At 46.7% G+C, this 22,154-nt stretch overlaps 1 protein-coding gene across 7 annotated transcripts in view; it reads right to left on the bottom strand.

Annotated features, from left to right (window-relative positions):
- SHANK3 (SH3 and multiple ankyrin repeat domains 3) overlaps nt 1-22,154 on the bottom strand; it is a 597,458-nt gene that overhangs the window by 401,920 nt on the left and 173,384 nt on the right. For all 7 annotated transcript variants that reach the window (XM_068275859.1, XM_068275860.1, XM_068275861.1 and 4 more), the window contains one exon: nt 12,822-13,379. In XM_068275859.1, coding sequence (XP_068131960.1) covers nt 12,822-13,379 — 558 coding nt within the window. The remainder of the gene's footprint in view (nt 1-12,821; nt 13,380-22,154) is intronic.

The following is a 22,154-nucleotide window of genomic DNA, read 5'->3' as shown; positions in this document are numbered from 1 at the left end:
ACACTCCGCCGCCAGGAGCATACTACACCTGTGCAGCACTATTGCGCAGGTGCAGAATGTTCCTGGCTGTGGGAGCGGCATGCGGCCGGACAGCGCTGACTGGCTGAATTACCAGGACTCATAGCAGAAGATCCGGGTGGTGGAGGACAGCGAGGGACTGATTAGCCTGAAGGGGGCTGGAGGAAGCCCCAGGTATGTATAAAAAACTTTACTTTTCATCCGTCTCAGTTACCCTTTAATTTGTAGTCCCCAAACCAAATTTTAATAACATATCAAATTATTTGATTTCATCAGCAAAGGGAGTGCATACATTTGCATAAATCAGCATCAATGCGGAATTATTTCCATCTCGTTGACCATCTCTATTAGTGACACAGCTACACATCAGGCTTTATTCTTACAGCATAGATGTTATTTAGTATATATGTTACGGCCAGAACCCGAAGTGTGGCCACTTCTAGTTCTGGCCGGCCACTTCGGGTTCTGGCCGGCCAATGCGCGAAGTGGCCGCAGCGCAGCGGCCAATGTTAGAAATGGAATGTTTCCTTTTAATATGAATGTAGTTTTCCTGGCCGTCTTTGGCCAAATGTAGCAAAAAAAAAAAAAACAGTTCGTTCATTGAATGAGATGAAGCCGCCCGGCTTCTGCTCCGCCTCCTCTCCTCCGCCCCTGCCTCTCTCTCTCTCTTCTCCCCGAAACTGGCAGCGGGGGACATGCGTGTCCCCTCCAGAGTCGTTCGTCGCGGCAGGCAATCCTGTCGTTCGTCCCTGCAGAGCGGGGGCTGGCAGAAGCAATGTCTGCAGCCTCCCCGCTCTGCTTTCCTGGCGCCACGAACGACTCTCGGGGACACGCGTGTCCCCGCCGGCTGCCCGAAGAAGATAGAGAGAGAGAGGCAGGGGCGGAGGAGAGGAGGCGGAGCAGAAGCCGGGCGGCTTCATTTCATTCAATGAACGAACTGGGTTTTTTTTGCTACATTTGGCCAGAGACGGCCAGGAAAACTACATTCATATTAAAAGGAAACATTCCATTTCTAACATTGGCCGCTGCGCTGCGGCCACTTCGCGCATTGGCCGGCCAGAACCCGAAGTGGCCGGCCAGAACTAGAAGTGGCCACACTTCGGGTTCTGGCCGTAACATATATAAGAGATTCCTGTGTACACATTATATATACAGTCACAATCAGATATGTATATCTGACCTTAAAAATACGGGGACTGCTTTATTGAAGCAGCACAAGTAACTAATTTTGATTGGTTTATTTCATTTTTGTGGACTAAGCACAGCTATTACTGTATATATACATTATTTTTAATGACTATTATCTGAGAAATAGAACATTTTAACATATTTTCTATTTTAATTACAGTTACAAATTCATTAGGAGTCGGAGTCGGTGCATTTTTTCCCGACTCCGACTCCGACTCCAGGCACCCAAAATTGCCCGACTCCACGACTCCGACTCCGACTCCACAGCCCTGTACAAAACGGGGACGAGTCTGCATACAGGCATGTAGTGGGACAGCTTTCCTCCTGGCACAGCAGCAACAACTTGGAACAAAATGCTCTCAAAACCATGGAAATGATAACAGACTTTAGGAGATCTCACCCCCAGCACCGCCCCTTAACCATAACTGGATCCACAATAGCCCAGTTAGAGTCATTCAAGTTTCTTGGGTCCACAATATTAAACTACCTAAAATGGGATAACAATACGGCCACTATCTTCAAGAAAGTGCAGCAGAGGATGTACCATCTAAGGCAGCTGAGAAAGTTTGGCCTACCTAAAAATCTAATGGAGCAGTTCTACACTGAAATCATCGAATGCACCATAACATCATCTATGGGCTGGTGCACACCAGAGCAGTTCTGGAGCGTTCTTAAAAACGCTTGCAGGGGGAAAACTGCTTGGCTAATGAAAGAGTATGGGATGGTGCACACCAGAGCAGGTCGTTTTTTCCACAAACGCAAACTCAGGGGCTGCAGCATTTTTTAGATTTCTGAAGCGTGTTTGCCTCAATGTTAAAGTATAGGAAAGTGGGAAACAGCTCTGAAAAACGCTAGATCAGAGCAGTTTTCCAGGCGTTTTTGTTACAGAAGCTGTTCAGTAACAGCTTTACTGCAACAATATTTGTAATTTGCTACACAAAAACGCTCCAAAAAACGCTAGGCATGTTTAGAAAACGTCTCTAAACATGCCTAGAATCGCTCTGAAATCTGCTTCAAAAACCTCTAGCGTTTTGCAGATCTGCTAGAGGTTTTTGGTGTGCACTGGGCCAATGACTATATGGTTCGCCTTCTGCTCAGCATTAGAAAAGGGGAGGCTGCAGCGCATCATCCGAACAGCGGAAAGGATAATTGGCTGTAGCTTACCTTCACAGCAGGATCTTTACGCTAGCAGGTGCAGAAAGAGAGCGACCAAGATTACCTCTGACCCCTCTCACCCTGCTCACTCCATCTTCCAGCTCATGCCTTCAGGAGTAAGATTCCGGTCAATCGCAACTAAAACCTCTAGACACAGAAACAGCTTTTTTTCCTCAGGCTGTAGCCATAGTTAATGCTGAACCACGCTAGAGCTGCTAGGACTTGAAAGTAATCAGCACAGAACTGAAAATGAACAATTCTCACCTTGCTTACTGCCACTATACTCACATTCCGTCCTTGACTTCTAATATACATACTGTCTGTCCTTGTACTTTTTTTGTTTGTGTTTGCATTTGTTAAGCACTGCCAAGACAAATTGCTTGTAATTGCAAACTTACTTGGCGAAATAAATTGATTGTGATTCTGATCTGATTTTGAATTAGTTCCTTTGCAGCAGTAGTGGGCCTGTGGAGAATCTGGGAAACCTCGTTCACATTAGGGCAGTTTCTGTGCGCTCTTCACAGTGCATTGCCGTGTGCATTCTGCAAGGTATTGATTTTCCCATGTAATTAAATGTGCCTGGTTCACATCTGTGCGCTGCACTGACCTGCGTTACAAAAACGTAGTGTTGCAGGCATTTCTGTGCATTGAGCTCTAAAACGCACATCAATGCAAGTGAATGAGTGCAAATGTTTTAGCGCATACAAGCGCATAGGAGCACATGCGTTTTTTACCCCATTTGGAGAAAAATAAAATTTACATATGAAAATTGACAACTGCTACAATAAGCAAAACATGCTTAAAAAAGTGCACCGCAACGCACTGGAAAGCACACTAAAGTACATGCATTTTTTTATCTTGCGCTTTTACACGTTTTTCAGTGCACCAAATGTGAACGAGGCCTAAATGGTCAAAATATGCATATGCAACACATCTATAGCAATTCCCATGACTTTAATAAAAGCAGTCAGTGCGAAACAAGCAGCTGTCACTGTTTTCTGCTGTTTTAAAGTGTACCCAGGTGAAGCTAAGGTAAAAAAAAGGAAATTTACCAAAGAAGAGGGAAGCCTGTGGATTCTGCAGAGGTTTCCCTCACCAGCTTCCCATTGCCACCTGAAGTAATCTGAAAAGAGCTTATCACTTTTTCTGATCGTGACCCCACATTTCTTCATGTACAAGCATGGCTGTACTGCGCCTACACGAGCTGCAGCTGCTTGGTTAGCTTGTGTGCTCGAGCATAAAGAAGAGCTCCAATCAGTACCAGGCAGCAGCAGTAGGGGTGATCCAGAGGCTTCCTTCTGCTTAGTTAAAGAGACTCTGAAGTGAGTCTAAATTCCCTTTTTTAACTTATGTTCATCACTATAACCCCTGCTAAGACGCCGCCATCCCGCGGAAAAACGAGGGGTTAACCCTCCTAAATCCCCTCTCCAGTGTCTGGGGAGCGCTACCTGCTTGAGGCAGAGCTAATGGCTGTAGCTCTGCCTCTCAGCGCGTCAATCCCAGCTGATCGCCGCCTCTTCCCTCTCAATCTGCCTTCACAGAGAGGGGCGGGGGAGAGGCGGAGATCCGCCGGCAGATTGACGCACATGGAGGCAGAGCTGTGGCTCATAGCTCTGCCTCCATGAGCAGCAAAATCCACGACCAAAAAAGTCATGGATTTTACAGGGGGATTTGGGGGGTATTAACCCCTCGTCTTGCCGCGGGATAGCGGCGTTTTAGCAGGGGTTATAGTGATGAACATAACTGCAAGTTAAAAAGGAGTTTAGACTCACGTCAGTGTTTTTTTAAGTATCCATTTTTTACACTTTGCTAGGACTCGTGTTCACTTTCACTATATCTTCAACTCCAATACTGCACATCCAGAATTGCCGTAATGTGAAATTAATTAGGCTAATATACAACAATGTCATGAATCATCTTAATTTCTTTGTCAAATGGGCTGCCATGAATATACGTATAAAGTTCCAAAAAAAACCCCAGTTCACCTTACCAGACTTTTCACTGTTCGCAAAGGAGAATGGGGGATTATGCAACTACTTACACTTTTTTCACATTTGATGACGCTGTTCTGAAGAAGTTCCCTTTGGAAATGTCAGTCACATGACCCAGAGATCTGAGCAGAAAGTATATAGAGCCACCAGCAGAGTGAGAGTTTCTTCCCCTGTACAGGGCTATCGCCTAACTTGGTTCCTCTTGGGAAGCACAAGAATGACCTGGGTGGGGTTAGCTCTGTATTTACAGGAAAAGACTGGCTGCTTGCTCCGGCTTTCACTACTTCCTATGAGTGATAATGGGATGGGGGAGGGGAGGTGTTGAGGGGGGAGGAGGGACTAGCCAGCTTATAAAAGGCTGTTCAATTCAACTAAGCAAAATCTGACATTATCACAGGATGTCAGTATAGCAAACCCAGCCAGGTAAAGTAGATAATGTAAAAATGATTTATGTGTATTGCAGATTATGTAATGCTCTATACAATATCTATTAAAATGAGTTCTGAGCTAGGGATTTAAAGTACCCCTGAACCGAGGATGAAAAGAATGAATGAAGCTCACGGTGGGGCTAGATTAGTTCCAAGGCCTCCAAGCACAGCGAAAGCAATCGCTTATCCAAGAGCGCTTTCTTTCACTGTGCAGGGGAAGTTAAAAACTCGTGCCAGCACAGTCCAGAACAGCTGCGGGAGCTATAAGGGTCGGGGAACAGTTGGGACCCAGAGGACGAGTAGCACCAGGACACCTCTGAAAATGTTATCTAGCCCATCATGGGTTTCATTTAACCACTTAAGGACCGGGCTCACTTTCAGCTTTCTGTGCTGAGTGGACTCTATAGCCCACAGCACAGATCGTAATTGAGCCAGGGCGACCAGACTTCCCCCCTTTTTTCCCCACTAGGGGGATGTCCTGCAGGGGGGGTCTGATCGCCGCCGGCTATTATGGTTCAGTGGGGGGGGCTCCTCAAAGCCCCCCTCCGCAGCGATTTCCGCCCTCCCTCTACTTCCCTACCTCTCCCGTGGCTTGTGGGCTGCGCAGGACGGATATCCGTGTAGTATAGGCATCAGCCTATCAGAATGCAGTGATCCCCGGCCAATCAGAGGCCGGGGATCGCCGATCTCCTTTACGGCGCTGCTGCGCATCAGCGCCGTATAATGTAAACAGCGGGGATTTCTTCCCCGCGTGTTTACATTACGCGTGCGAGCCGCGATCGGCGGTTTGCACACTGTTCACGGAGACACCCTTAGTGAACCAGCATGGAAAGGCCGCTCGAACGAGCGGCCGTTTCCATGGGAAACCTCTAACGACCCGCCGACGCCTATTGGCGTTAGGCGGTCGTTAAGTGGTTTTTAATATGTTTTCTCGCCAGTTCAGGAGTACTTTAACCTCTTGAGGACCGTAGGCTTACACCCCCCTAGTGACCAGGCTATTTTTTTTACTATTTGGACCACTGCAGCTTGAAGGCCTTGCTGCAGAGCCGTACAACTCAGCACACAATTGATCCCCCCCTTTTCTGCCAACCAACAGAGCTTTCTGTTGGTTTGGCTCCGATCGCTCCCAGGATGTTTATTTTTTGTATAAATATTTGTGGGGGTTTTTTTAATAAATGTTACTATTATCTTTTTCCCTACCTGACCATCCCTCTCCCCGCTAGCCAATCGCAGCGATCGGCTGTCATAGGCATCGGCCTATGACAGCCGATCGCCTTAGTGCCTCCAGAAGGGACAGCTGTGTCACACGGCTGTCCCCAGTACAGCGCTGCCTAAGATCGCATCGCTGTACAGTGTAAATAGACGACGATCGCTGCTTGGCGACTGAAGACGGAGCCATTCAAGCGGAGATGTTTGCGCATCGGCCTGCGTGATCTCCTGCAAATCCCTGTCGCAGGACTTAACGCCAATTGGCATTAGCCGGTCCTGGGGCTGCCACCGCGTTCACGCCAATCGGCGTGACACGGTTGTTGGACGGTTAAAGTCAATTAGTTGTTGCAATGTAAACAAATCTTATTTCTGTGCACTTGTAAAAGTCACTTGTAATAAGCTATTTGCTAATAAACACAAATTATTCAAGGGTATCAGTAACTGTAAAAGAACAAGATAACGTCAGCGTCAGGTTCATATTGGGTCACAGCATGGCACTGCAATGCCCATTCTGTGCACAATAAGTAAATAATTATAGTGGACTTTATTCAGACGTGATTTTTCATGTATCACCCAAGGCTGTGTAGTAAGAGCAATTTCTGGGTACCTGGAGTCAGAGTCAGAGTCTGCGATTTCCTAAACTGAGGAGTCAGATGGTTTTTGTACCAACCCCACAGCTCTGGTAAATATTCGGAGTCGAGAAGTCGGAGCAATTTTGGGTACCTGGAGTCAGAGTCGGTTGTTTCATAATCATTGTACAGACTCCACAGCGCTGGTATCACCGAAACTTGGCTTGACGCAAATGCAGGTCCCATTCTGGAAGCAACCAAAACAATAACTTTGAGACCGCAGAGAAGAGGGTGTAGAGATTTGTGGTAAAACCACCCTGCAGCTCAGAGTCCTGAATGTTGGCCCAACAAACTCCTTAGAATGTATAAGCACCCAGATCTCAGCTGGTCAGGCATCAAAATTTTAGTGGTTTACCATCCCCCTAGAGAGGCTGACCATTTCCTACAGCAGCGGTGTCCAACTGTCCGGCCCGCCAGGCCTCCTGCTGCGGCCCACAACCGCTGGCTCTTCTTCCTGAGGTTTATGCAAAGAGGCAGCGGAACGATCCTAGCCTACACTGTATAAAGTCCCGAGAAGATGCAGAATGATACACACTCCATCCGCATCACCCGGAACTCATTGCTGGCCGGCACAGCGTGAGGCGGGAGATTCAAGGCGCCGGGAGCTGTCACTGCCTGTCTGGAGATAAGCGCTTGAGGAGTCCTCTGCCGGATGAGTTCATTATTTTTGTATTTTCAGGTTCCTGACGCTCCCTAATGCTGTTTATTGAGGGGAGACGCTCCCTAATGCTGTTTATTGAGGGGGTGACGCTCCCTAATGCTGTTTATTGGGGGAAGACACTCCCTAATGCTGTTTATTGAGGGGGGCGTTGCCTAATGCTGTTTATTAAGGGGGGGACGCAGCCTAATGCTGTTTATTGAGGGGGGCGCTGCCTAATGCTGTTTATTGAGGGGGCGCTGCCTAATGCTGTTTATTGAGGAGGGGACGCTGCCTAATGCTGTTTATTAAGGGGGAGGACGCTGCCTAATGCTGTTTATTGAGGGGGGACACTGCCTAATGCTGTTTATTGAGGGGGGACGCTGCCTAATGCTGTTTATTGAGGGGGGAGCGCTGCCTAATGCTGTTTATTGAGGAGGGGACGCTGCCTAATGCAGTTTATTAAAGGGGGGACGCTGCCTAATGCTGTTTATTGAGGAGGGACGTTGCCTAATGCTGTTTATTGAGGGGGTGGGGGGGCGCTGTCTAATGCTGTTTATTGAGGAGGGGACGCTGCCTAATGCTGTTTATTAAGGGAGGGGACGCTGCCTAATGCTGTTTATTGAGGAGGGACGCTGCCTAATGCTGTTTATTGAGGGGGGGCGCTGCCTAATGCTGTTTATTGAGGAAGGGACGCTGCCTAATGCTGTTTATTAAGGGGGGGCGCTGGCTGATGCTGTTTATTGAGGGGGGACGCTGCCTAATGCTGTTTATTGAGGAAGGGACGCTGCCTAATGCTGTTTCCGATCACATTTATCTGATTGCTTGGGAGATTCTTCACTGCACCATTAGTGGGCATCTTTAAGGTGTATACACACATCCAAGTGTGATTGGCCAACGACCGCCCAATATTGCCACTTCCAGGTAATGTGAGAGCTTACCTACACAATCTGTTCACAATATTCAAAATCAGTTTGCCCTTATGCTACATGGAAGTGGTAAAAGTGGTCAATAATTGGCCAATATAAATTGGATGTAAAGCCCCATCTACACGATACGATTCTTTATACGATTCAATTACGATTCTTGCAATGGCAAATCGAATTGAATCGAATCGAATCCTGATCGGACATGTCGGATTTAATCGGATCGTAAATAGAATCGTGATTGAATCGTATAAAGAATCGTATCGTGTAGATGGGGCTTAAGTATGTACCTTTAAGCCTGGTACACGCCTTCAATTCGTCATAACGTCATATGAGGGTTTACCTTAACGTCTTATGAGGGTTTACATACACAATCTGCTCATAGTATATAATGGCCTTGATTCACTAACCGGCGCTAAGCCGGTTGGGAGGCCTTAATAGTTTATGGGCGCAAACCACAGCATTAGGTGGTTTGCGCCCACAGGATTACCCACATCGCGTGCAGCGCGGCTGGACAGTAATAGCGCATGGTGCGACGTTATTGTCGCACCCTCTGCCTGGCGCATTGGGTGCCCACCGAAGCGGTGCATTGATGCAACGGATGCGACGTTTACAAGGCAGCGGGTGCGATGATAACGTCTCATTGCGCACTATTACTGTCCAGCCGCGCTGCGCGTGATGTGGGTGGTCTTATGGGCGATGTAGCTTTGCGGTGCTATTTATGCACGCAAAGCTACATTTCGGGCACTAAGTGGCTTTTTACTCCGGCGCTAACACTTAGCGCCGGTTAGTGAATCAAGCCCAATATCTGTTGACCCTCATACTACATGGAGGTTGTAAAATTGGTAAATGATTGGCCAATCATAATTGAAAGTGTGTACCAGGCTTTAGTCAAGCAGTAGCCCAGGGCAACTAGAATCCTACTCTCATTTAAAAGCTGTTACCTATAAGGACCGTACAGAAGTCTAATTTCTGTTAACCAAACTGATAACTGGTAACCATTTTGGTTGACAGTTGTAGCAATGACTGCTCTGACTTGACCGCTGAACAGACACCGCAGTCATTTGTGTTGGTTGATTGAAAGTCCAACACAGAAGATTGCTGAATGACACCATGGGACACCGCTACATGAAAAGGTGCATATACACATGCAATTTTGATTTACCAATCACTGACCAATTTTAACACCTCCATGTAGTATGAGGGCCAACAGATTTAGAATACTATGAACAGATTGTGCAAGTAAGCTCTTGTACTACATCATAAATGTCAAACTCCGGCCAGCGGGCCAGATCTGGCCCTCAGAGCAATCAAATTGGCCCCCCAAGTGGTTTCCCCACTTTGCATTATGTTTGGTCCACTCTAGACCACCAGGGAAGCTATACTGGAGGTGAAGCCTTAGATCACCAGGGAAGTCATATGGAGGAGGGAGGGAGGACCACTAGACACCAGGAAACTGCATAGATGAGGAAGGACCACTAGACTCCAGGGAACTGTATATGGGAAGGAGGAGGCATTAGACACCAGTGAACTGTATGAGGAAATGGAGGAGGGCCACTAGACACCAGGGAACAGTTTAGGGGAGGGGGGCTATTAGACACAAGGAAACGGTTTAGGGGAGGGGAGGCTATTAGACACCAGAAAACTGTATAGGGGAGGGGAGGGGGGGCACCAGAAACCAGGGAACTGTATAGAGGAGGGAGGAGGCCACTAGAAACCAGGGAACAGTTTAGGGGAGGGGGGGCTATTAGACACCAGGAAACAGTTTAGGGGAGGGGAGGCTATTAGACACCAGGAAACTATATAGGGGAGGGGAGGGGGGGAACTAGAAACCAGGGAACTGTATAGGGGAGGGAGGAGGTATCAGACACCAGGGAACTGGAACTGCATACGGGAGGGAGGAGAGCCACTAGATACCAGGGACCTGTATAAGAGTGTGGAGGAGGGCCACTAGACACCAGGAAACTGTATAGGGGAGGAAGGAGTGCCACTAGACACCAGGGAACTGTATAGAGGAGGGAGGAGAGCCACTAGACACCAGGAAACTGTACAGGGGAGGAAGGAGTGTCACTAGACACCAGGGAACTGTATAGAGGAGGGAGGGGGGCACTAGACACCAGGGAACAGTTTAGGGGAGGGAGGGGGCTATTAGACACCAGGGAAATTTATAAGGGAGGGAGGAGGCCACTAGACGTAGACAAGAGGTTGGCTCCAGTGTTCAATGTCGGCCCATTAAGCATTTGAGTTTGACACCCCTGTACTACATGGAAGAGGTAAAATTGGCCAATGATTGGCCATTCAAAATTGGATGTGTCTATCGAATTTCACCCAAGAAGGTAATCATGAAAAATGTCATTACTGCCTGTTAAAGCACTGTCCGTGTTATTTAAAGACACTTTCTTCATTCTATAAAAAATGAGCACAGTGTGTTTTGCAATAGGCCCACATTGTAGCTCCAGCATTATGCAACATGCATAGCGTTAACTAGCCTGCCTGGAACTCCACTGCTGTCCCAGGATTCTATGCACCTGCCTGGATGAATGAGTCCCTATGACTTGCCTTCCTGTGCAAAATACACAGATAAGCCCTGCCATCTGCAATGCCTGGTACAGTACCAGTTCTACAGAATGCTCTTTACAGTATAACGCTTTACCAGGCATAGCATGAAGATACCATCTACAGAATTATAAGGAATCACTGCTCATCACAAAACCAACATCACGGTGGATTGCTGCCATCTACAGTATCATGGTGGAGATGCATTTATATGGACTGTAATATGATGTTCAGCACCACCAATCACAGCAGCACTATGAAACCATATAATCTGGGTTATACAGGTGAGTTGTAGATAACTTGCTGTGTAAAATATGAAGTGTTCATATGAAATGTTATACCACCATATGTCATATGGTTATATGTATATGAAGTTGTAGGAACTACCACTAAGGACTGATGGAGCAAAGACCAATGTCAAATCTGTACAAGTCCACAGCAAATAAGCACATTTTTCCCAGGTGTACCTACAGCAAACTAAACTTATGCTGGGATGGGTTTCTGTATGTTACAAATAATCACAGATCTACTGATTTGGCACAACAATATCACAAGAAAAACTGCCTTCACCACGATCATGGTAAAAAAACCCTCATCCATAGTACAGCATTACATTGACACTATTGGTGCTCATTATCCCAATAAAACAGTGGTGCCTGGCTATTTTATTGCAGTTCACCAGAGCAGGATCATAAAGAAGCCCTGTTATGTACAAAGCCATACTGAAGCACTGCTAAAATTATGAAGTCGGAAATCTGCTGCCTTATGATACCATGGTAATATTGCCATACTGAAGGATTGCCATGCATTTTCAGGATAAAGCAATGCTTGTTGGGATTGCCATGGAGAACACTGCTATGGCAATACACGGCCCCATCCAGTTTCTCATCAAGCACTAGCAAAGGCACTGGGAATTTGCCATACACATATTAAGGTAAAGGCAATTAGATTGCAATGATCATGATGCAAGCATAATGGAACAGTGAAATCTCTCCAAGCACTGCCATCTCCAGCATAAGACATGCAGTGTTCAGGCACTGCAATCTAGTGCAAGAACCATGGTTAATCAAAGCCCAGGTGGTTAGCAATGTACTATTATATTACCATTACTACCTTACCTTGCATCAACCTGAATTGTGCATATGTGCTATGAACTGCATGATCAATGTACGTGTAATTCACATCTTGCTGTTCCACTTAATAACCATCATGGTCTGGCACTTGCGCCTACTGCACTATTCCCTTTCTTGGCAGAGCACTTCAGTCTACTACACAACTTGGCCAGATGCTGCTAACTACTGCACTTGCCATTTTCTGAGGACAGGCACTGCAAATTCTCAGCACAAAATAGCCCCTGTAGTCAAGCACTGCTATCCAATGAACCTACTGACCCAACAAATGTACCAGATGATAGATTTGCGTGTGAATACCCAGGGCTGTAGGCATTGCTCGATGTGCTGTATGATATATATATATATATATATATATATATATATATATATATATATATATATATATATATTATACATACACACACACACACTGAAGTGTAAAACCTACAGCATCAGAATATACAGTAGCTGCATTCAAAACAGGTATTACATAAAGCTAAGATTTAAAACTTAGATTTAAAACAGATATGTAAAACATGTCACAGATAGACAGATACACAGAAATGATTTTGGATATTGATAGTTAGATGATTGCAGCTAGCATCCATAGATAGATTTTTGCTTGAACATTCGGCTTACACATATGGATTGCATACAGCATCCCTGCTCTATGGAGCTGCACATGATATGAACAGGTATACAGATGTAGTATCACGATCCATAGCTTCATCAGTTTCCCACACAGTGTAACAGCAAGCCCTGGGCACAAACCTGCAGCACATCCAGCACACTGCCAGGGCAGGAGGGCACACACATATAGGCAGGACACATGTACAGGCAGGACAGACAGACAGCCATATAGGTAGGCACACATATTGATGGGCACACAGTCATACAGGAAAGACAGACAGACACACAGGCAGGACATACATACATACAGATAGACAGGCAGGACACACATAGCTACACTACCGTTTGCTGCAGGTCCGGGATGCCGATCCTGATGATCACCGCGTTCCCCGCTGTCTCTTCCATGCGCCGGCCGGGTGGGTCTCTGTCTCTGAGCCGGGGGTCTTCTTGGCTGGCGTGCTCGGGGTCCCCAGCAGTAGAGCCTCTGTCAGGGTTGGTGATGGGGGAGTTTCTGCTCGGGGTGTCTCCAGTAGGAGTGTCTGGATTCGGGGTGCCTCTGCCGGCAGTCGGGGTATCTGTGTCAGTGGAGGAGGTGGGGGTCTTGTCTTCCCCGTTGGAGATGCCCCTGATGCTGCCGGGGAAGTCTCGCTCTGAGTCTGGAGAATCTCTGAGGTTGGGGGGTCTGCCTCTGCTGCTGGGGCTTCTCCCTCTCTTGGGGGACCGTCCAACTTGCTCCGGGGTGTCTCGGTCTCCCCCGGGAGAGCGGGGGTGGCGGGGAGCCCCGAGGTCCCTCGGGGGCCCCTGGGGGGGGCTGGGTGAGGGGGGTCCGGTCCGCTCCGGGAGCTCAGGAACCGGAGACACAACATGAGCAGGAGAGGGGGAGGAGCGGAGAGACTGCATCTAATAGAGAGAAGAGGGGGAGAGAGGGGGGTGAGAGAGAGGAGAGACAGGGGGGCAATGGGGAGACTGCATCTAATAGAGAGAAGAGGATACGGGGGGGTAATGGGGAGACTGCATGTAATAGAGAGAAGAGGGGGGTGAGTGAGAGAGAAGAGGATACAGGGGGGTAATGGGGAGACTGCATGTATTAGAGAGAAGCCGCCTCAGACTCCGCATATGCACGGCATGGCTTGACCAAGGGAAACCTCTTGCGGCGAGGAAAGAAGTGAGAGGAAGGGCTCGCCTCCAAACACTGAGCCGTGCGGAGGAGCCGCATGTTAGAAACGAGGGGGTGACTACTGAGGAAACACTGCGTCTAATTCACACAGGGAAACAGACCAAATTTTGCATTTAGCAGGAAGACACAAAAGAGGCGAATCTATATCCAATAAGCATAGTGAGGGAGGAGAGAGCCTGAGAGAGAGGAGACACTGTAATACAGGAGAGGCTGTATATAGCAGGTGCATTCATGGCCAGCAAGACATGCGGGAAACTATGGAAGACAGCTGCTGCTAGAGACACTTCGTGCATAGAACAGGGAGGGGGCACCTGATAGAGGACAAGATACGGGAGACTACTGCATACAAGCCAGAGAGGAGACAGCACGTAATGTGGGAGAGCAGGGAGAGGTGGCATCGTGCACTAGTACCAGAGCAAGCAGGGTAGAATTATAACATGCAGGAGAGGTGAGGATGTGTGGTCATGATTTACTATAGAAAGATGGAGAAGAAAGGTCACGTAATAAGTCATAGGTTCACACACTGACACTGCACTGCCTTTTACTGCATGATGAATTGGAATCATGGGTCATGGTTAGAGAAGATTTACAATGCCACCATGGACCGTGCATATTTATTGCTTAGTCTTTCATGGTTCAGTGCATTGTCACTAGGGACGCCATGAGTAGAGTTCCCTCATAGGTGCCTGTTAGATTTAACATGCCAATGACTAGTGAGTGATAGCAAGCAGTGCATGGGTGCAGTCCTATGAGGGGATTATGTGGAGCAGGCTGGAAATGCATGCAACTCTTCAATTGACAAAAAGAAAATCTCACTAACACAGGGAAGCATAAAGCAAGGAGACATGGGACACTAGTGAATGAGGTGTGGTAGGAGAGACACTTGTAGTGAATGAGGTGTGGTAGTAGAGACATTGGAGCTGTTTAAAAAAAATGTGGAACAGGAAGGCTGAACTGATTTGACTCATGCAGAATTCGCTAAAGTAGGCGAATAAAAAGGGATAGAAATATAGTGACTTGACAGAGCATTACAGGACACACAAAAAGATTTAGAGAGGTAAGCTAAGGGCACACACTAGATAATTGTCGTTTGATATGTCTGAGAAATGACAGATATCACTATATTGGATGATAAATTTGTAAAAATGTCACTAAACAACAAACGACCTATATCAATTATTCTGCCTGATCCAATTGTACGATGTCTTTTAAACAACATTGCTCCATAGCATGCACGCATGTTGTGTGAAGTTTCAATTCCACTTGTATGCGCAGTATTCAATCAACACAGTCATTTGGAATATTGGTGTGTGTGTGGAAAACATTGTTTAAAAGACACGTTTCTTTTTTGCTAAGAAATCTCGTTTGAGCAATGGCGATTAAGGTGCGTTATAAAGCGTGTGCGCATAGCTTTACAAATAGATAAGAAGATGGTAAATGTGTCAGGTGTGCGCTAGCCCTATTAGGCTACTTGCACACTGGGGCATTTCACATCTTGTAAAGACAGGATCGCGACACAAGGTAAAAAATCGCATTGTGTGTTATGTGTGAGATGCATATAGTACATAAAAACTATGCTTCACCACGACTGTGCATCATGTCTCACATTATTCTGATGGATTCCACCAAACTGCTAACATGTTAACGTACCATTGCAATATAATTGTATTGTGTTCGCAATGCGATTATATTTCCAGTTGCAACACAATGGGCTTGATTCACGAAAGCGTGCTGCTAACACAGTTAGCACGCCTAAAAAAAAGCTTTGCATGTGCAAACTAGGGTGCTAAGTTGTTTGCACAGGCAAAGCTGTTACTGATAGCGCGCTATTTGGTGTGTGTGAAACGTCGCACCGGTGCACGCAACACGTTGCACCATCCGCGTGCAAAGTGTGCTTATCAGGCTATTTTGCACACGGACGGTGCGACGTTTCGTGCGCACCGCGCAGTGCTTAAACTGCGCATGCAAAGTTTTGCGCACATATTAGCGCGTGCAAAGGCACTTTGCACATGCTAAGGGGTTTTTCACTGGCGTGCTAACACTTAGCACGCTTAAGTGAATCAAGCCCAATAGGCCTTAGTGTGCATGTAGCCTAAAGGTGGCCATTAATGTACAGTTCCACCGCCGATCGAGCATTACCGATGTGATGTGCACGTTTACATTGGCAGCGTGGCATACTTCCATGATACTGTATGTGCCTCACTGTTTGGGCACACCACACCATTATGGTGCGATGCGACTTTTGTGCAACATTGCTGTGTTATTGAAGATTAATCGAACCTTATAAGTAGCGCAGAGGTGTTTGAAACAAGCATTCCTCCGTTCTCATTGAAGCATATGGAGAATGGAAACTGAACATCACCTAATTGCTGTTTTATAAATATGGTGATTATTTATTTTTGCAGTCCGATCATCAGTCAGTCCGGACGTTGTTCCCTAGTTGTGGGTACACGCTCTTTGGAGCGTGCGCTTCTCAGAAAAAATTGTAGCCGGGAATGGGGAGGGAACTACTGCACTGGCACAAAGGCCAGGGTGGCACTCAATGCTGCTCCATCGTTTTGGACAGTCGCTTTGTGTCCCACACCATTCGTGAATTTGGACACTATTCCAGTTGTCAGTCAGTCCTCACAATCCAGTTATCAGTCAGTCCTGTCTTCAGCCAGCCCTGTCAATCCAGTTGTCAGTCAGCCCTGTCTTTAGCCAGTCCTGTCTATCCAGTTGTCAGTTCACCCTGCCATCAGCCAGTCCTGTCAATGCAGTTATCAGCCATTTCTGTCAGTTCAGTTGTTAGTCAGTCCTGTTATCAGTCAGTCCTATTAACAGCCAGTCCTGTCAGTCCAGCCCAGGGCCAGCGTTTGACCTGTGCGACCAGAGCGATCGCTCAGGGCGCCGGCCGCCGGCTTCCAGGGGGGGCGCCGCGCTCCTGCCGCCCTGGCCGCATATTTATTTTGTGCTGCGGCGACTGCTGCTTGGGCTAGTGCCTCTCCCTCCGGCTCTGCACCCTGTTGCCGCTGGGGGAGATGGGGTCGAAGACCAGCAGCTGCCTCTTGGAGTCAGTGCGAGACTCTGCCTGGCGCTCGGCCCCCGTGATAGGATGGATGGAGCCAGCCAGGAGCGCTGAAGCACGCAGCACGTGTGCCGGCTGCTAACCTGACCTGCGACTATCCTCCTGAGTCCTGTGTGAGAGATGAGACCTGGCCATCTCCTCTCATGCTCCCCAAATGACCACCAAAAGTAAGGCCCCCTCCTATGCTATGCTCGATTGGGGGGGGGGGGGCGCAATCTGCTGCCTAACTAAAGGGGAAACTAGCAGCCTAATACACTATATATACACTAAGGGGGATCATCTGCCTATATATATATATATATTTTATATATATATATATATATTTTATATATAAAGGTGCTTGCCTTTTTAATCGGGATGTAAGTTGTTGATGCACGAGAGTAAGAAGGCATCCTCTTAAAGAGACTCTGAAGCGAGAATAAATCTCGCTTCAGAGCTCATAGTTAGCAGGGGCATGTGTGCCCCTTCTAAACCGCCGCTATCGCGCCGCTAAACGGGGGTCCCTTCACCCCCAAACCCACCCCCGCAATAGTTGGTCGTTCTTGGAGGCAGGGCTAATGGCTGCAGCCCTACCTCCAGTCGCGTCTATCAGACGCGCATCGCCGCCTCTCCCCCGCCCCTCTCAGTGAAGGAAGACTGAGAGGGGCGGGGGAGAGGCGGAGATACGCGCTGACAGACGCGCGTGGGGCAGGGCTGCGGCGGTTAGCCCTGCCCCAACCAGGAAGCGCTCCCCCGCTGCACCGAGGGGATTTGGGGGATCAGTGACCCCCGTTAAGCCGCGGGATAGCGGCGTTTTAGCAGGGGCACACATGCCCCTGCTATCTATGAGGTCTGAAGCGAGATTTATTCTCGCTTCAGACTCTCTTTAAGTGACATGTTTACCTCATGCTTACTTTGCAGGGACTTACCACACCTGTTGAGGTTTCGAGCCATAGTGGACTCTGGGGCTTGTTCTTGCTTCATGGATGTAACCTTTGCCCAGAATTGGCAACTCAATTGTCTCTAGAAGTAGTCCAGTGATGATTTATTTGGCCGATGGATCTCCTCTGGAAACTGGTCCCATTGTACAACAATCTGCACCTTTGTTGGTAACAATACATGAAAATCACAAGGAGTATCTGCAATTCGATCTTATTTCATTCACCCATCAGTCTATTTTTGGAAGTACCGTGGCCATAATCCTTGCATTGATTGGACCACTGGAGTGGTTCAATTCTTTTTACAATACTGATCAAGATTATGATTTCCTCTAGATGGCGTGATGCTAAGTATCAACTCTGATAAGGCAGCTATGGTTCCAGCTGCATATCATGAATGTTTGGGCAAGCTCGATAAGGAGGGAGTAGACACACATCCACCTCATCGCATATATAATTTCCCCGTTGAACTTTTGCCTGGACCCAAGATTCCCTTGGAAGGACCTATACATTATCTGAAACAGAATTGAAAGCCTTGAAGCAATATATTGATGAAAATGTAAAAAGGGGGTTCATCAAGCACTCCATGTCTCCTGCTGGAGTGGGAATCTTCTTTGTAAGGAAAATGGATGGCTCTTTGTGTGCATTGAATCTTGGGAGTTAAATAGGATAACAATCAAGAACCATTATCTGCTTCCCCTGTTCCCAGATCTTTTCCATAGGTTTGAGCAGCTTAAAAAAATTGGATTTGCGGGGAGCCCGCAATCGTATTTGCATCAGAGAAGGAGATGAATGGAAGACTGCTTTTCGTCCCCTCTTTGGCCATTTTGAATACATGGTGATGTGGTTTGGCCTTTGCAATGCTCCCACCACATTTCAGCACTTTGTGAACTATATTTTCTGGATGACTACATGGTGGTCTATTTATATGACATCTTAATCTTCTCAATAACTCTTACTAAGCATAGGGATCATGTCAGGAAGGTGCTTGGGACACATGGGCTGTACGCTACAGCAAAGCAATGTGAGTTTGAGAAAGTGAAGATTCAATTCCTTGGATTTTGCATGTCTCCAGAGGGCACAGCTATGGATTCCCAGAAGGTGTCTGCAGTATTGGATTGGCCAGTTCCCGCAGATAAAAAGGGCGTACAATGCTTCATTTTTATTGAAAATTACTCAAAGGGTTTTCGTCAATTGTGGCTCCAATCACTCAACTTACCAAGAAGGATCCGTCATTCAAATGGACTACAAAGGCTCAATTGGCTTTTGATAAAATGAAAAAGGCATTTGTTTTTGCTCCATTACTTAGTCATGCGGATCCTGCTTTAACCTTTGTACTAGAGGTAGATGCTTCTGAAAAGGTGATCAAGGGCAATTCTGTCTCACAAAGTTAGGCCTCGGTCTCTACTTCATCCTTCGACCTTTTTCCCTCATAAACTCTCATCAGCAGAAAGAAATGATGTTGGGGATCACAAGTTAAGACCATTCTGGAGGAGTGGAGTTATTAGAAGGGAGTACAAAACCCAGTGACAATATTTACAGATCATAAGAACTTGAAATATCTTTGTACTGCAAAGAAACTGAGACCCTGCCAAGCTACATGAGCTCTATTCTCTTCCAGGTTTGATTTCCATCTTACTTACCGACCTGGTTCAAAAAATTCCAAACCCGATGCCTTGTCTAGGATGTTTAATGAAGAGGCCTCAACTGATCAGGAGGCGAATTTCCTTTTACCCAAGCATTTCTTAATGATTCAGCATGAGTTACTTTCACGAATCAAAGAAGTAATGAAAAAATTGCTTCCGACCGTTACATTAGGATTACATTCAAAGAAAAGCTTCATCAGGATTACATCCGAGGAATAGCTTCATCGTAGCCAAAACCAAGATTTTTGTTCCTGAGGAATTACAAGTGGAGGTTCTGCAGTTCCATCATGATCACTTGCTAGCCGGTAACTTTGGGGCTGCCGAGACATTGGAATTGATTAGAAGAAATTTCTGGGGTCCCGTAATGATGAAAGACTGGTTTTGTCTTGTAATGTCTGTACTAGCTTCAAGACGCCCCAGACAAGGCCATGGGAGTTATTGTCTCTGCCCATATCTTTTGGACCATGGGACAAGTTTACACTCATTTTTTTTGTGTACTTGCCACGATGCGAGGGTTATATGTCAGTCTTGGTGGTGGTTGATAGGTTAACCAAGATGGAGCATTTAATTTCTATGAAGGGAGTTTCAACTGCAGTAGACACTGCAGAGTGTTTTGTTGAAATTATAACCTGGTTGCATGGATTCGCCTCAGACATTGGACTTGATTTATTAAGCTGCGCTGCTAAAGTCTCTGATCGAGGCATGCACCAATCACTGGTGTTGAGATCAACAGGACCTTGACACAAGAGCATAACATTTAAAGAAAAACATTTCTTTGTTACAGTTTATAGAACTTTGACAGAGATCCTGCAATGTTTACTTCCTGGTTTCCTGGGAGCACAGAAAGGCTTAACATCCTGTGTTTACATATTAGCACAGAACCTCAACACAGTTCAGTTAGAGTTGACAGCATTAATTTACACTTGCTGATTACTTAAATATAAGGGAGAATTAGATAGGCTGTTCTCTGTAAACACACACAGGGTGGATTTCTCTGTTTTTGTCTCATATGAAACAGTTTAGGTCTGCTTTAAGGAAAGATCAGGAGTGCTGGATCATCTCAGTCAAGTGCATTTTTTCCCTCATCACCCCACCTGTCAGAAACTGCTCTGTCATTGGCCCCACCATTGCCCCTGCTTGAAATCAACAAAGCTGTAGCCTAATGATGAGTCAATTCTCCTCTTTCTCCTGGCAACTGCACAGTCAGTGTTGCCATTGTTGCTCTCCTCTGGTTACTGATCAGGAGCCGGACGGGGGCAGCATACAACGAGTGACTGCAGGGAGGAAGAGGACTTCCGACACAGTGTTGTCAGGAGAATTTGTCCACACAGCTCAGCTGTGCTTACTCTGCCAATTGGGGGCATGAAGGGGAGTGGAAGGACACGAATATGCAGGGGGCACTTATGATCATTTTGTCTGCGGAGATCAGCCAGGCTGATGTCATGTAACCACATTTCCAAAATAGGATTTTTACTTGCAAATGCGTTTTCAAACAATGGTAATGTCTGGGATTCTTCCTACTCAGTTATTAGGTGGAATTTTAGATGTGTGTGTCTGTTACACAAACACTGTTACCATATATTTGGTTGCTTGTCTGGAGTTCAGTCTTAAAGGGACCATGAGCTGTGTGCTAAAAAAGAAAACAGGACTTACCTGGGGCCTCCTCCAGTCCACCGTAGCCTGCAAGGTCCCCGGCATCCTCCTAGCCCCCTCCGCGGTCCCACTGGTGGCTTATATAATAATATAGTAATGCGCCGACTTCGGGTGAAGTCATGCGTGCTTGTCCCCGCTGTGTACCTGTCACGTCTTCACGCTGGCTACCATAAGAGTCCTGCGCTTGCTCGGTTCAGTCTTTAGAGAACCGCCCATGCTCAGGACTCTTATGGCGGCCGGTGTGCTGACGTGATAGGTATGCAGCAGGGGTGAGCACACGCAACTTTGCACGAAGTCGGTGCATGACCCGGAGCCGCCAGGAGGATGCCAGGAACCTCACTGGCTATGGAAGGCTGGAGAAAGCCCCAGGTAAGCCCTGTTTTCTTTTTTAAGCACACAGCTCAGAGTCCCTTTAAATAAGAAGTCATGAATTAAAATAAAAGCTAATCTAGCAGGAAGGATGTCACATATGACATTTCATTAGCTCCTGCATGTTTCTACATTGAAACAAGCCTTTTGTGAGAAGCCACCCATCAGAACATGGGAGCTGGAGTGGTAATTACTTCGGAGGTTACCATAAAAAAGAGAAGGAGAAATATTGTCTTGTTAATGCCTGACTTAACAAAAGGCGGCTTTCAGGTAGAAAAAAAAAAGCTGTGAGACTGTGAGAGAGGGCTACAGAAATAATGCTATGGGAAAAGGATAAAAGTAAGATGGTGAAGATAATCGAGTAGTTGTGTTGTGTTGTGTGTGGGCGGAGGCTGCATCTAGTAGGGAAACAATTGGCTGGCCAAGAAAACTATAAGAAGCATGCAATGAAACCCTTGATGAATGGATACAGGCCAGGAAATGGAGTTAGAAACAGTGTGGCAAGGTAATGACTAGAAGAAGAAAACATTGTATGTTATTCCAAGGAAGAGAAACTGTAATAAAGGTTTCACAACAACCAAGTGGAAACACTGTGACAGAAAAGACAGGGTGGCTGATTGGTGGCTCTTAGGAAAACCAGCAAGCAGCCGCAGACCCGTAACATGAGCATGTGTGAATTATTAAAGCTCTCTCTCTCTCTATTATGCGAAGACACTAGATCATGAATTAACTATAGAAGTTGTCATATTCTTTTATTTTCAGAGGTAACCCTGTGCTCAATACCAAAACAAGCGGAGGATTATTATTAGGCTTGTGGTCACTTAAAAGGTAACCATTAACCTCCTC

This window comes from Hyperolius riggenbachi, chromosome 3, assembly GCF_040937935.1.
Source record: "Hyperolius riggenbachi isolate aHypRig1 chromosome 3, aHypRig1.pri, whole genome shotgun sequence".
NCBI classification, from domain to species: domain Eukaryota; kingdom Metazoa; phylum Chordata; class Amphibia; order Anura; family Hyperoliidae; genus Hyperolius; species Hyperolius riggenbachi.
Note: the sequence above shows the minus strand (reverse complement) of the source record. Positions and strands in the feature narration are given on the sequence as shown.